The sequence below is a fragment of the Impatiens glandulifera genome, chromosome 8 (assembly GCF_907164915.1).
Source record: "Impatiens glandulifera chromosome 8, dImpGla2.1, whole genome shotgun sequence".
NCBI lineage: Eukaryota > Viridiplantae > Streptophyta > Magnoliopsida > Ericales > Balsaminaceae > Impatiens > Impatiens glandulifera.
The window spans coordinates 18,780,317-18,796,866 of record NC_061869.1 but is presented as its reverse complement, the minus strand read 5'-3'; the positions used below and the strand labels follow the sequence as shown (position 1 = coordinate 18,796,866).

The following is a 16,550-nucleotide window of genomic DNA, read 5'->3' as shown; positions in this document are numbered from 1 at the left end:
TTCCAAGTTATTGAAAATTCGCAATACACTTCAATAAATATTGTAATGAATATATAATTATAATTTATATTTATGTTACAGAAATATCTGTATTTGATATTTATAATAGATATGAAGGGCAAAACATTTAGCATGTTGAGAGATTTATTAGATATATCAACTAAAATGAACCTAATAAATGAGTATAATAACAATATCTCAAAAATAAATTAGTATTATATTACATATAATTTATATTTATGTTACAACAATATCTCCTTAAGGTAGAAATAACTAATTATAGTAGTCAAAACAACCCAAGTAAATAATTTAATTGTGGTCAACAAACAAGTCATACCACTAATATTATTGAGCTTTGAAAAATATGTTAAAATGGACTAGATGATAATTGATTTTCAAATGGTCAATATGGTTGAATGCTTTACAATTAGTTTTAAATATTCTAAATTTCTATATTTAAAACTTGCCAAATCAAATTAGATAGATTGTCATTGACTACTACAATTTGATCTTTTAATTAAATTTTTAATTGAATTTCTAATGGTTTTTCATTCTTATATATTTAAATACAACTCTAACTTAGTGAACTCTAACTTAGTGAAGGAGAGACAAACCAAACTTTTTCCTACTTTAGGATCTGTATAATATTTTGGGAGCTTATAATGAAGAATGCTCCTAGCAACTCGATATCCAACAAGATGTCCAAAGGCCGTCAAAGAATCCCCATGGACCAACGTCGGGAGAAGGAAGAAGATTGTTGGATCACATTTTCTAAACGTCGTAATGGATTGTACAAAAAGATCAGTGACCTAAGCATTGATTGTGGTCTCTATTTTATCGCCATGATGTTCTCCCCATCAGGGAAGCTCTACTCTTTCACTTCCCCAAACATGGAGTCGATTGCAATGAGACTTCTCAACAATCAAAAACTTCACAATAGAGATGAAAACGAATTACTTATGGAGGTCTCTTATAGATCAACATTAGATGAACTAACTCGTCAGTTTATCGAGGTGAGCAATCTTTTGGATCAAGAGGAAGAGAGGGAAAAAAGAATAGACACGATGGTTAAGACACGCCAAATGTTGTCGATTATCGACACTCCTATTTCAGATCTTAGTGATGATCAAGTTAAAATTTTGAAAGATTCACTAAATAAAATTCAGGATTGTGTGAAGGAAAGAATCAACCAACTCAACTCAACTTAAGGTGGTCGAGAATGTGTTGGTTGTATAAAAAAAGTAGACACATTCGCGTAAGTTTAATATTTATAATTTATATTATGTTATAATCACAATGAATTCAGACTCTATATTTCTATGAAATTTAATCTTCTATAAAAGAAACAATGAATAGTTTATTGATATTAATCATATCTTTATTTTTTATGCACATCGATGAGTTTCTTTAACCACTAATTTAACATATAGTATAATCATGATGAATTGAGAAATTAGTCTTTATATTACTATGAAATTTATTGTCTTATGAAAAAACAATTCATGTTTTATTGTATCTTGATTTTTTTGCACTTCATTGATGTAATTAATCACTAATTTAACATATAGTATAAGTTTGTTTTTTTGAAATAAGAAGAACTAGTATAAGTTAATGTCCATATTTACAAGGTTTCATTAATTTTCATTTAGAAGAGCATAAATTTAAATTTGAGGTCATTACAATAAAGTCTACATTAGCTTTCTAAAATTATTTTGTTTCTTATATAGAAAAAAAAAAATTTAAGATAACAAGCAGTTTAGTTTTCAATTCTCTTAAATCTCAAACTACTTCTTGCAATTTATTAATCAATTATAAGTTAAAAACAAGAATTATTATAAATTTCATAATGAATGTATAACTAATAAACAATGAATTATAAGAATAACAAAATTATTCATATTAATACATAAATAAATAACAAATTTAACTGAATTATAATTACATTCTAAAATTAATAATTATTTATCAATATAAATAATTGTAATAAAAGATATATATATTAAGAATATTTTTTGGAAAAATTATATATTTGTAAAGAGCCATTGGTACACTTCTCTAACTTCTTCTTCCACCACCACCAACAAAAACAATGTGATCTACATCTACTCCAATGTTGCCGATGGCTTTTGCGCCTACCTTTCCAAAACCGAGCTCGAATCCGTCAAGGCTTCACCCTCTTTCGTCTCGTCGTACCACGACAAACCTATTAGTCTCCGAACTACTCACACAACCGATTTTCTCTCGTTAAATCGCAACAATGGGTTATGGCCAGCCTCCGACTACGGAGAAGGAGTTGTGGTCGGAATTGTGGACACGGGAATATGGCCGGAAAGTCGGAGCTTTCACGACAACATTACTCCCGTGCCCGATAAGTGGAAAGGAAAATGCGAGGAAGGAGAAGGTTTCAATGCATCCATGTGCAATTCTAAGTTAGTTTGTGCTAGGTCATTCAACAAGGGTTTACTATCCATCAAGCCACATACCAACCTAGGGCTTAACTCGGCTCGAGACGAGGATGGACATGGCACGCATTGTGCTTCAACAGCAGCCGGCGGTTATGTAGATAATGTGGATTTCTTTGGATATGCCGAAGGAACGGCTCGTGGCATGGCACCTCATGCTAGGGTTGCTTCATACAAGATCTATTGGGGAGTGGACGTTACGACATGCGATGTACTAGCTGCCATCGACAAAGCGGTTGAAGATGGTGTTGATGTTTTGTCGCTCTCATTTGGTGTAGATACCGTCATCCCATTCTATGAAAATCCCATTGCTATTGCTACATTCGCGGCTATGGAGAAAGGTATCGTTGTAGCTCAAGCCGGAGGGAACTCGGGGCCAGGCTTTTCATCTATAACCGATGCAATCCCGTGGACAATAACAGTCGGTGCTGGGGACACCGATTGTAGGTTCGCTGGCACATTGAAACTAGGAAACAATATGACAATCATGGGATGGACTACTTTTCCTCTTAGTGCAACTATAGACAAGCTCCCACTATTGTATAACGAAACCATAGCCTTATGTGATTCCGTAGAGTATATTAATACATTACCTCCATCAACCGTGATAATATGCGACAACACTAACAATTGGCAAGAACAATTCAAAATAATCGCAAAGTCGACCATAGCCGCCGCCATTTTTGTCAACGACGACCCCTTGTTGTATGTTTTCTCAAAGTTTCCATGGCCCGGAGTTGCAATAACCTCAAACGAAGCTATATCGGTGATTGAATACGCAAAGACAAGAAACCATGGTTCCAATCCAATAGCCAGCATCAAGTTTAAGGAGACAGTCATTGGAATCAAGCCAGCTCCAAAAGTTGCAACCTACACATCTCGAGGCCCTGCCATGCCTTATCCCGGTATCTTAAAGCCAGATTTGATAGCACCCGGGACCTTAATCCTAGCGGCGTATACTCCCAATAAGCCAATAGCAAAAGTCGGAACTAACATAAACCTATCAAGTGACTACGTAATAGTTTCCGGAACTTCAATGGCTTGCCCTCATGTGGCTGGCATTGCAGCTCTCATGCGTGGAGCTCACCCAACTTGGAGCCCCGCAGCCATCCAATCGGCTCTAATGACTACCGCCAATCCATTGGACAATACTAACAATCCTATCCAAGATAACATATCAAATGATCTTCAATATGCTTCTCCACTCGCTATGGGATCCGGTCATATTGATCCAAATCGAGCCCTCGATCCAGGTTTAGTCTATGATGCCACAGCTAGAGACTACGTCAATGTCTTGTGTTATTTGAACTATACAAAAGAACAAATCATGACATTGACTAGGACAAAGCGTTACAATTGCACCGAGCCATCACCAGATGCGAACTATCCATCATTTATAGTTACATATAACGATAAATCGTCGTCAGTAGTAACAATGACATTTCATAGGACTTTGACAAATGTGGGATTAGGCGGTGCTACATACGAGGCTAAGGTGGTGGCACCTGAGGGCTCGAAGGCTGTAGTCCATCCGACACATCTCGTTTTTGATAAGAAATACGATAAACAAAGTTATAGCTTGAAGATTGAGTGGAAGAATGAAAATAAGAGGAGCAATGTTTCAAATGGTGTGTTGATTTGGATTGAGCAAAATGGAAATCACACTGTTAGGAGCCCTATTGTTATATCACCAGAATTTATTGCATAAGTATATTTTAAAGGCTAGATGTTATTGTTATTATTGTTGATTTTGAGATAAAGATTTTGATTTAGATTGCAATAAATTAAAGGTAATGTTTTGAAAGGTTGTCAATTCTAGCTAGAATAATGAACTTGATTTTGTGAAATTAGGTTAACATGCATTATATAAGTTTATGCCACTAATTTTTTTTGAATATCCAATAATCTATTATAAGAAAATGTTACTAAAAGTATCTCTCGATTATGATATAATCTTTTTTTTTTCTCCTAATAATTCTCTAATTTCTTAAGAAATTTGTTGATCTCATTGCTTGACGTAGACTAATAACAACTCATGTGTGTCTCCTCTAGTTGTGATCCACATGGAATCCTTATTAATATGTAAGTTAAACTTCTCAAACTACCATATGTGATCTAATAAATTTATTATCATTACTTTCAGCAAATTTGTGAAAATATTGAAGAATTTGAAGGAAACGCAAAATCGATTAGAAAATGAACCAACAATTTTTGACCGACGTCTAATGTTGTTAAGGGTAGTCGATATTGAAATTTGAGCATTAACGGTAAATATATACCGTTGTAATATACCTTCGTTAAAGCCTTTAATGACAATTTTATATTACTGTCGATATAGTATATGCGCGAATTTAATTATGCACTAGTTTGTTTTTATAAAATTTTAATTTATTTCTTATTCCCTCCTCATTAGGGATGGCAATGGGGCGGTTCGGGGCGGGGAATGCAATTACCATCCCCGCCCCGTTTTAATTTCGGGGATTTTTTTAATACCATCCCCGTCCCGTTCGGTTTTTTTCGGTTTCGGGGAAACCCGCGGGACACCGTTTATAATTTGTATTTAAAAAAAATAAAAAAATATTATACAATAAAATTATATAAACCAATTTTTTAATATAATATATATTGTAATATATTAAAATTTTATATTATTATAAAGAAATAATTTTAATACTCTTATAAAATATAGTAAATAAATAAATATATTGATGATTTAATATATTTAATTATGTTTATGGTATTCGGGGCAGAATCGGGGCGGGTCGGGGCGGGGGACACAAATACCATCCCCGCCCCATCCTCGTTCGGTTTCGGGGAAAAACCGTCCCAAACGGGACAATTCGGTTCGATTTTCACGGGGCGGTTTCAAATTGCCATCCCTACTCCTCGTCTTCACCCATGCTCATTTCAATTTGATAATAAAAATGATAAAAGTAACCTTATCAAAGAATAGTTTAAAAAACTTTTATAATTATTTTATAGCAAACTATATTATTTTATGAAATCAATTTGTATTTAGTATTATAAATAACAATATTTGGGTAAATCCATATTACATTAAAAGTTTAAGGTCAAAATTGCACGAGTATAGAGAAGGCTAGGAGTTAAAACATACTTTTTCTTCCGCAGAAAATAAGTAAATTAGATTCAAGATAAAAAAATAATCAATGGTTAGAACTTATTAGTAAATTAGAACAAACTATTGAGAAAGAGGAATTTTAACATCTTTAGACTTTTAAGAATTTCGAGAATTGGGACGAAATTGAACAAGAAAAGTGCATGAGAGTGTTTTGGGAGGCGTAGGGCTGAATAGTTGTTGGTAATTTTAATCAAGAATTGAATTTTAAAATTGAATTTTTTGAGATTCAATTTTGAATAGGATTTTCGGATCATTGGGGTCAAACCATCGACTTCCCCAAGATAATATTTGTAAATCTTTTAGAATTTCAATTCTGAATACATTTTGATTTTTGATGTAGAATTAATTAATATTTATTATTATTATTTTTTTTGGTGTGAAATAAACAATTCAGAACTTTTTAATCGCACCCATATTTATTTTATCATCCGTCTTATGTATGGCTTAACCTCGGATTTGTGTCTATGGCTATGTTCGGAACCTGGTTATTTAAAAAACAATGATGATGGTAAGAATGTGGAGTTTTTTTTTTTTCTAAAAAAAACTTTAAAGAGTCTGTTTAAGGATTATAATTGGAATTGATATTAAAATTTAAATCCAATTCCACAAGAAATATTAAGATTGAATTACCATTCAATTCTTATTTTAAAAAAATATAAAATTATAATTCAATTCAATTCTTATGTTTAAAAAAATATAATAAAAATAATTTAAATATATATTATCTATATTATTAAAATATTGATTTGAAACTATTACGATAGTACAAGTGTTAAAAATTTTGTTTAGGATTTCGTTTCTAATTAAGAAAAGGTTCGAAATGTAATTCCCTAAATCAAAAAAATATATATTTTATCGACAATTTAACTTCCTAAGTTAATAAAATGTCAATTCGACCGGTTATCTTCTTAAATTAAAAAAAAAAGTATCCATTTAAAATGTTAAATTACTAAATTAATAAATATATATAGTCAAAATGTTAACTTAAAAATATATATATATATATATATATAAGTTTAACATTTTAAAATTCAAAATTTAAAAATATAAATCATCGTTTTGAACATGTTTATCATGTTGTAAACAAAAAAAATAAAAATATGTTTTTGTTTTAAAAATTATAATTATAATTCCAAACTAAAAAAATAGAAAATGATAATTAGAATTCCATTTGAAATTCCAATTCAAATATTTAATCTTAAATTTTAAAAGTGGCTAAACTCACCAACCATATTAATATATAGAAAAATTAAATAAAAATAAAAATTTAAAATAGAAGGTATTTTAGTTAGAGGTGAGTATATTTTGGGTTTACTTAATCCTAACTCAAATCTAAAATATAAATTTGGGTAAGATAATTTAGTTTGGATTAAATTTTGATTGGATTAGATTTAAGTTTTAATTTGGGTTAGTTAGGATTACCCAAATATTAAAATAAAATAACTTTAATTAAAAAAATAACTCTTCTTATTTTTTTTTCCCTTTCTTAATCATTCTTATGGGTGAGAAAAATTACCGATATTATAGGTATATCGAAAATACAGTACTGCAATATATCGAAAATATCGATTTTTAAGGTATACCGAAAAAAGGTAAGGTATGGTACCGATACCAAAAATTTTGGTACGGTAAAAGTATGAGATTTTTAAAATTTTGGTATATCGAAATAGTATTTATAAATTAAAGTATATAATATATTAATATATAAATATAATACTTATAAGCAAATAATTAAATTTTTGAATAATATCAAAATATAATTATACTGAAATATCATTCAATATATGTAATCTCTATCTTACCGATGAGATTAAAAAAAATATTCAATCTCTTAAAATGGTGGAAAGGAAGTGAAACTTTGTATCCAATCTTTTCAATTATTGTCAAAGATATTTTTATAATCTCTTAATTAACGGTAGTTAGTGAGTCTACTTTCAACTTGGATAAAAGAATATTGAATACTTTTAGGAGTAGTTTGAGTCTTAAAATGGTGGAAACATTAGTTTGCTCAAATGATTAACTAAAAGGAAAAAGAATTGAACTTATGGAAATATTCTACATATACGATGAAATTGAATGGTCGAAGAAATTGAAAAAAAAATGAAAACCGTGATTTTTTTTATTAATTAAGTCTAAATTAACAAATATTTATTATTAATATTATTATCTAACCTGAATTGTATTATTAATTTATAAAACAAAATTATATATACAAATATGATTAAAAACCGTTCTGAATTTCATTCACTCATCTCCACTTTAATCTAAAGTGAAGATTATACTTGTGTTTATTTTGTTAACTCCAATTTTTTAAACTAACTTTAATTTTTAACATTTAACATTGGTTAGTTTTTACAAATATTGGATTTTAAAACGAATATTTTAATTTATAATAAATATATATATATTTTTTAGTTTTGTGTAACGTATATGTAGTAAATATATTAAATCAATTTTTTTAAGTTAATATATTTTTTAGGTATCAAAGGTATAATACCGATACCGTACCGAAATTAAGATATATCGAAATCAAGATAAGGTAAATGTATTAATTGTTTATATATCAAAATTAAGGTATAATGAAATCAATATATACCGAAATCAAGGTAAGGTAAATGTTTAAATTTTTTATATCCCAAAATTTCCAGTAAATATAAAATATGGATAAAATATTAAGGTATATTGTAACATCCCCTTAATTCTTCACCTCTCTTTGGTTAATATCATCTCTCATTTCTATATCATAATCCTCACATCTCAATTCTCAAAATGATCTTATTTTAAATTTATTTTCTTAAAATAACTTATTTATAATCTAATATAATTTATTATATATATATATTAAAATTATTATTTTTATAAATTTGATTATATATATTTTAATATATCTATTTAAATTATTATTATTATTTTTACAAATTTAATTATATACATTTTAATATTAATATTTAAATTATTATTTTTTATAAATTTAATTATTTAAATTATTTTTTTATATCATAATAAGTTTTCATTTCATCGTCTTCATAAATAATTAATAAATATTAACAAATTTAAAACATTTAAAACATTTTAATCCTAATAATAACTTAATAATACATAAAAATTAACGATAATCATCTCTTTTTAAGTTATGGGTGGTTTAGTTTAAGACACCTTTGACTACGTCTTGTATACCCTTATTTACTACACATTTCACAAATTATAGTTTTTTTTGGGTGTAGTTAAGAAGGGTATACAAGACATAGTCAATAATGTCCTGAACAAAATTGTCGATAATTTTTAAAAAATGTTTGTAATTATTTTTTATATATTATGAAATATTTTAAGATTGTTTCCCATTTTTTGAATTTTTTAAAATAATTTTGGGATTCTATTTTTAAAAAAATAATTGATATGAAAATCTCAAACAAACATACCCTTGACCAAGATAAGACTGTGTCAGGTGGACCATCGATTCTCGGGACGTGGTTCAGGCTTCGTTTAACCGACTTTGGTAGCGGTATGGGACAGGGTCAACTACTTCAGCGTTTCAGTCAACGTGGTGAGAGTGGAGTGTGTGGACTAGGCGCGTATTAGATTTTAAGTCCACTTATATGCTTCAACATCATTACCGAGACTATTCATGACATTAAATTTTTGCTCTCTATAATTACTCGAAGTTTAAGTTGAGTATCACAATTTAAATGATTAAAAGTTTCTTTAGTAGGATTAGATCCACATATTATTATAAAATCTAGCATAAATCCCTTCCGTTGCAAGGATTAATTAAATATGTTAAAATAAATAAAAAAATAATTAAATATTGTTGCGTCAAATTATTTTGATTGAGAATCAAATCATTTTGACTAACGAAATTTCGATGATGAGTTTGTGTAAAACTTGAATAAGAAGGAAACTAAACTTTATAATTGTTTTTGTGCAGGTGCATTAAAACGTGCTAAGTTAGACTTAGTCTGAATGAGATTCATTAAACTTACTAGATATTAGACGCATTGAGTTAGACGTGCAGTCTAACGGATACGTAGTTAGACGTGCAGTCTAACTCCTTCAGATTAGTTTAAAGGGACACGTAGTTAGACATGTCGTCAAACAGATACGTAGTTAGACGTGCAGTCTAACGGATACGTAGTTAGACGTGCAGTCTAGCGGATACGTAGTTAGACGTGCAGTCTAGCGGATACGTAGTTAGACGTGCAGTCTAGCGGATACGTAGTTAGACGTGCAGTCTAGCGGATACGTAGTTAGACGTGCAGTCTAGCGGATACGTAGTTAGACGTGCAGTCTAGCGGATACGTAGTTAGACGTGCAGTCTAGCGGATACGTAGTTAGACGTGCAGTCTAGCTGATACGTAGTTAGACGTGCAGTCTAATAGATACGTAGTTAGACGTGCAGTCTAACAGATACGTAGTTAGACGTGAAGTCTAATAGATGAAAGTTAGACGTGCAGTCTAACTCCTTTAGATTAGTCTGAAGGGACACGTAGTTAGACGTGTCGTCTAACTCCATTAGACTCGGTGGTCTAATTAATCCTGCTATTAGACGGGGGAGTCTAAATTCATTAGACTTGTCAGTCTAATTGGAGAACGTTTAATGCTTTGCTTCAATAGTTGCTTGAAGCTAGCATCCGTCTACCCACAATCAACTAGTTGTACGCTACTCCTACTCCACTTATCCGTGCAGATCAGTACGACAACCAGTTACATCCAATGAATTAATGCCACGTAAGCAAATATTCTTCCCACTATTTATTTTTTGCAGGACAATCCTAGAAAAATATTCGGCGCACTACCAGATTGGTACGGCCAGGTTCATGGTGCTTAGTGTCTATTGTACCTGTGTACTATGGAGGCTCTCCAATGGGTATTCTTCACGTTCCATTGTAGAAGATTCTACCGTTGGTACATGTTCTCTATTTAAAGATCTTTAAGGACAACGGACGAACAAACACAGAGAAAGCGACACACAAGCTGATACACGAACGAACTACTGAACTTACAATCTCACGAATTGCATTCTTATTTTACTGTGTTTGTACATCAAGAGAGAGATAGAATCAAAGTATTGTCTAACTGAGTGATATTCTTCAATATACAGTAAGTTGAACATAGTCTGTTCTGTTTAACAGTGAGCTAGCTTTGCAACTGTATTTGATTTTAAGAAAAGTATAGTGAATCCTTCCGGTGGTTGGAAGAAGAGGTGACGTAGGAGAGTTTTTCTCTGAACATCCATAAACATCTCTTTGTGTCATTTACATTCTGTCATATTCTCCTTCATTGGTTCTTAGCTTCAAACCTGAGCAAACGTTTCCGCACTTAAATCGTTCAAAAGTTTGCAAAAGTTTGTGAAGATTAGAAAGTGATACAAATCCCTAACATGATTTCTATCAAATCTTTTTTGTACTAAGTTCTCATCAATAGCTAGACCTCTGTCTCTATTGGTGCCACCAATCATTTCAAATATATTAAAATAAAAGTTAGATAATAAAAAATCAATGTTATTATAAATATCAATCATTTATATTAAAGTTTAAAAATGCATTTTAGAATTAATAATTAAGATAATATATTTTCAGAATTTTAATAAATTTCAAACAAATTCAAATTAAATGTAAAAGAAAAAATTTTAATTTTATTGATTAATTTTATATGAATCTATTTAAAAATAGGTAGAATTGAAATTGTGTTTAAATGAAAAAAATGTTATTAAATTTGTTAATATATATAATAAAATTATATTCTAGTCTATCATTTCAATTAAATTAAAATAAAATATTTAAAAAATAATAATATTTAAAAAAAAGTGTTGTTCAAAGTGAGATTATTTCAAATAAAGTCACCATTATAAATAAGAGAAACTATTAAATAAACATTTAAATATGGTGCAATTGCAACCATAATATATATATGAAAATGAGCAAATAATAAAAATTTTGAACACCAAAAACTAATATTTTGCTACATTTTCGACTACCTTTTACCCACACATTGGACATTTTGTTTCATCTCATTATCGACCAACATCTATCTTCACTTAGGGCATTTTTCTCAAACTAATTCGTCATTATCGATCACCTTATACCCTCATTTTGTATATTTGATTCAATTCGAACTACCATTCTCTTAATCTCTCAAATTTGCATGCATCCCATCTAAAATCTGACAATTATTTTAATCACACAAATTTACACTTACATATATCATCATCATAATCATTTTAGTCTTTATAACACACCTTTTAAAATGCTCATCATGTAAGACACAACACATAATTTCAAGTTTAAAATGTGAACACTTTAACCTATACACCACTTGTAATTATTGAATTCAATTTATAATTTTGTGTAGATACATATTTGGTATATAAACTTGAATATATAAAAAATATATTTTTTAATAAATTATTTAAAAATTTTAATTAGAGATGTAAGATATTTTTAAAATTTAAAATTTATTATATATTATAAAATAATTAATACAAATAAAATTATTGATATATATATATATATATATAATTATTTATTTAAAAAATTAAGTAAATCTAAAATTAAAAATCAAAAATTAAAAATTGAAAATTAAAAATTAGAAAATTAAAAATTAAAAATTAAAAATTAAAAATTAAAAATTAAAAATTAAAAATTAAAAATTAAAAATTAAAAATTAAAAATTAAAAATAAAAAATAAAAATTAAAAATTAAAAATTAAAAATTAAAAATTAAAAATTAAAAATTAAAAATTAAAAATTAAAAATTAAAAATTAAAAATTAAAAATTAAAAATAAAAAATAAAAAATAAAAAATAAAAAATAAAAAATTGATAATGCAGTGATGTATCTAATTAATATGAAAAAAAAAGTAAAAAATAGTTTAACCTAATAAAAATAAATGTAGAAAAAATTAATATAAAAAGAGACAAATAATCAAACAAATTAATTTATTTTTATTTAAATATATTATAAATTAATTTTTAAATAAGTTATTAATATATAATTAAATAAATTATAAAATTATTAATACAAGAACACTTATTCATTATTTTGATCATTTACCTGAACATTAAATACTAACAAAGAACCCTAGTCTAAATTATTTTATAATTTAGTATCTATATATATATATATATTATATATATATATATATATATATTATATATATATATATATATATATATATATATATATATTATATAAGGGAGAATTTATTTTTATTTAAATAGACCACAAATTAATTTTTAAATATGTTATATATATATATATTTAATTTATAATTATATAGATTATAAAATAATTAATTCAAATTTATTTAAATATATCACAAATTAATTTTTAAATATGTTGTTATATATATTTATATTTAATAAATAATTATATAAATTATAAAATTATTAATATATATAAAATTATTAATATATATTATTATTTATTAAAAATAATTCATAAAAGGAAGATAAATAATCAAACAGCTTTATTTATTTTTATTTAAATATATCACCAATAATATATCAATAAAATTATTTATACAAATAAAATTATTAATATATTTATAATTATTTAATAAAAAAATAATTAAGTTAGAAAAATTATCAAACAAAATAATTTATTTTATTTATATCACCAATAATATGTCAGAAATTAATTTTTATATAAATTGTTATATATATATATATATATTTAAAATATAATTATATAGTATAAAATTATTAATATATATATATATATATATATAATTATTTATTAAAAAATATAAAGTATATTTAAAAGGGAAAACTTCTCACATTCATAATTAATATGTATTGATTATTATTTTAAATATATAATTAAAAAAAAGACCTTTGGTATAACTTATACCACCCATTAACTTACGGTTGAGTTTATATTTAAATTAATCAATTCGGTTCATTTTGTCTAACATAAAGATTCAAATCACTCACATCGCTCGACCCGTCTATCCTTACTAATTCATTATTATTGATTACATTATACCATATTTCAGGCATTTTTTAATTACATTTTGAATAACTATATATATATATATTATATATATAAATCGTCAAACGACAAGTTTTGCGTCTGGTTAAATGGTTAAGTGTGTTTGCGGGCTATTTGCATAATCCCTTGTGCCCACATTTTTTATATATATCATATTGCGCGTTCATCAATTTTGTGTAGAATTTAAAATATAAAGTTTTATTAGCTTAGTTGATTAAAAGGTTTTACTTGTTTTTTTATTAGGTTGCAAGTTCGAAATATACATATATAATTTTTTATTTTATTTTTAATCATTTCAAGTTTATGGGCTGATCAACTCACAATCCGACAAAAGTATTCATTTACCCTCACATAAATATCTGAATTAAGCACACCTCTCGACCCGACAAATTCAAATCAAGCATTATATATATATATATATATATTATTGTTATCAATGTCGCGTATTCATCAAATTTTGTGTAAAATTTAAAATATAAAGTCTTATTAGCTTAATTAGTTGGTTAAAGAGGTTTACTTTTTTCGTTAGTTTAAAGTTCGAAACATACCTATAACATTTTTAATTTTATGTTTAATTGTTTCAAGTTTATGGGCGGGTCAACTCACAATCCGATCCAAATATCCATTTACTCTCGCTAATGACATATATATTCAAATTAACCAAATTTCCCGACCGAAAAAAATTAAATTAAAAATTATTATTATTATTATATATATATATATATATATATAACACCTTCTTAGTGACTTATAAAATTGTTTAATTAAGTATTCATTATTTAAACAAATTTATAATTTACCTAAGATTTGTGTAGTCTTGAGTAAAATATGAGCTTCCAAATGTTTTTTTACTAATGTTAATTTCTAACTTATCTCCAAAATGTTTATTAGTAAAAAAATAAACAAAATATAACTCAAATGGATTATAATTAAAAACATAATAAAGAAGTTTTAGGGGCTCAAATTTATCATTGTCATATATATATAAATACACTTTTCTAAAATTACAGAGTTCTCGCACCAAAACGCATAATTTTTTTTTTGTTAGAGTAAACGGGACAAATTGTTAATTTGCGGGCGTGTTGAACCGTGAATAAAACTTGAAAGTGTTAATTTTTAAAAATATGATTCAATTTTGAATTATATGTATCATATATATATATATATATATATATATATATATATATATATATATATATATATATATATATATATATATATATATATTATTACTTTAAATGATGTGATACATATTTTATAAATTAGTTTCTAATATTATTTTCACATTAGTTTTGTACTGTAAAATATAAATCAAAATATAGAAAAAATAATTTTTTTTATACTTAGATTTATAAAATTTATAACAAAAGAATTATCTAAAAAAATGTCCGAACATATAAATATAGATTGTATGACTAATAAAACTTCTATATTTAAATTGAGGGTATTAATATTTACTCAATGGTGTTAAACTATATTATTGTAATAATGTAGAATCTTACCAAAATTATTTAAAAAGAAATAATAGAGAAAGAAATTGAAATGAAATAGAAAAAAAGTTAATTAAAATATCAAGATACATAATATCATCATTTTTAAAACGTATTCCACCAATAGATATATGGAAGATAATCATAGTTATATTTTTATAATATAAGCATTAAGTTCATTCATCCTCCTAATGTTTATAAATAGGGTTCTTGCTCGATAGAGGTGACACAAATAAAACTTTTCACTTTCTTGATCCTTATTCATTTGCTTGATTTCCAACAGTTCTTACGAATAAATCTAACAATCCTGGATGTTAGACACGCCAGAAAGAGGCAACGGATATATATAACTAACGCAAGAGGCGAATAGCTCATCACATTTTCTAAGAAACATAATGAGATCTATAAAAAGGTAAGTGAATTAAACATTGTTTGCGTGATTGATTTTTATTTTATAAGTAAATTTGTGTCGAGATAATTTTTACATTTTCTTACTCATTGAATCCTTAGTAAAAACGACTTAATGTTATTCCACTACTCTAGAATAATGATATTTTCAATCTTATTAAGACATGCACTAAGATTAAGGTGAATAATCTTACTATCCAACTAGCTAAGGTTATTGATTTAATAAATATGGATTTGGAGATGGAAATGAGATTAGACCGTATCCATAAGGAACAACAATTATTATTGGTAATCCTATTGTTGATCTCATATCAAAATTTTATAATGTTGGAATATATACGTTAGGTTGTTGATCTAGTTCATTGTCTAAAACAACCTACCTTGTATGCATTGAAATCATTCTTTCGATAGTATAATATTTTCTTCGGCGAGTTGAACAATGGGTACCTATAATGAGCCTCATCACTTGTTGTTTTTCGGATATATTGTCTAATCTCATTTCACTCTTTGGATAGTAAAGTTATTCATCAAGTTTCAATAAGATTGTAAAAATAATTGGAGTTGTGGGATGATGTTAAGGACTTTGGCGACTATTCAATATGTTAAAGATTTCCGGATTCAGATTTTTCATTATAATAAAAAAAAATCAATTCCACAATCAATGCTTAGTTCACTAACCATTTTATATATTATATTAAGTATCTTAACAAATGTGATTGGACGATATATTGATATTGAGAAATTTATTTATAATATAAGTTTTTTTAATCATATATTTCATATTTATAGCTTTCACATTTTATTTTATTAATTCTTTTGTTGTAAATTTACAAAATCTAATTTTATTTTTTTATTTCATTTTTATCTAATATAATTTTTTTAAAGAAATTTTAAATAATATATTTGTTTTACACTTTTAAATAAATTTTGTTGTGTAGATATTATTTTAATCTTGGTAATTTTTTTTATATAATTAGTCTAGATAATATGACTAATATATAATTAATTATAAGAAAATAAGTATGTTTTTTTAACCATGCACATTTAGTAAATTTTAATTAAAG

General features: G+C 26.6%; 1 protein-coding gene across 1 annotated transcript; it reads left to right on the top strand.

Moving 5' to 3' along the window:
- Window positions 1-662: 662 nt before the first annotated feature.
- LOC124913129 (subtilisin-like protease SBT3) lies at window positions 663-4,170 on the top strand. The gene is made up of 2 exons (XM_047453743.1): window positions 663-1,130; window positions 2,038-4,170. The coding sequence occupies exons 1-2, from the start codon at window positions 663-665 to the stop codon at window positions 4,168-4,170; spliced, it is 2,601 nt and encodes an 866-aa protein (XP_047309699.1).
- The last annotated feature ends 12,380 nt before the right edge of the window (window positions 4,171-16,550 follow it).

Excerpts from the sequence above, each read along its gene's own strand:
- LOC124913129 (XM_047453743.1), top strand. The coding sequence starts at position 663 with ATGAAGAATGCTCCTAGCAACTCGATATCCAACAAGATGTCCAAAGGC. Across the intron at positions 1,131-2,037 it reads CAGATCTTAGTGATGATCAA|AGCCATTGGTACACTTCTCT; the intron begins GTTAAAATTTTG and ends ATATTTGTAAAG.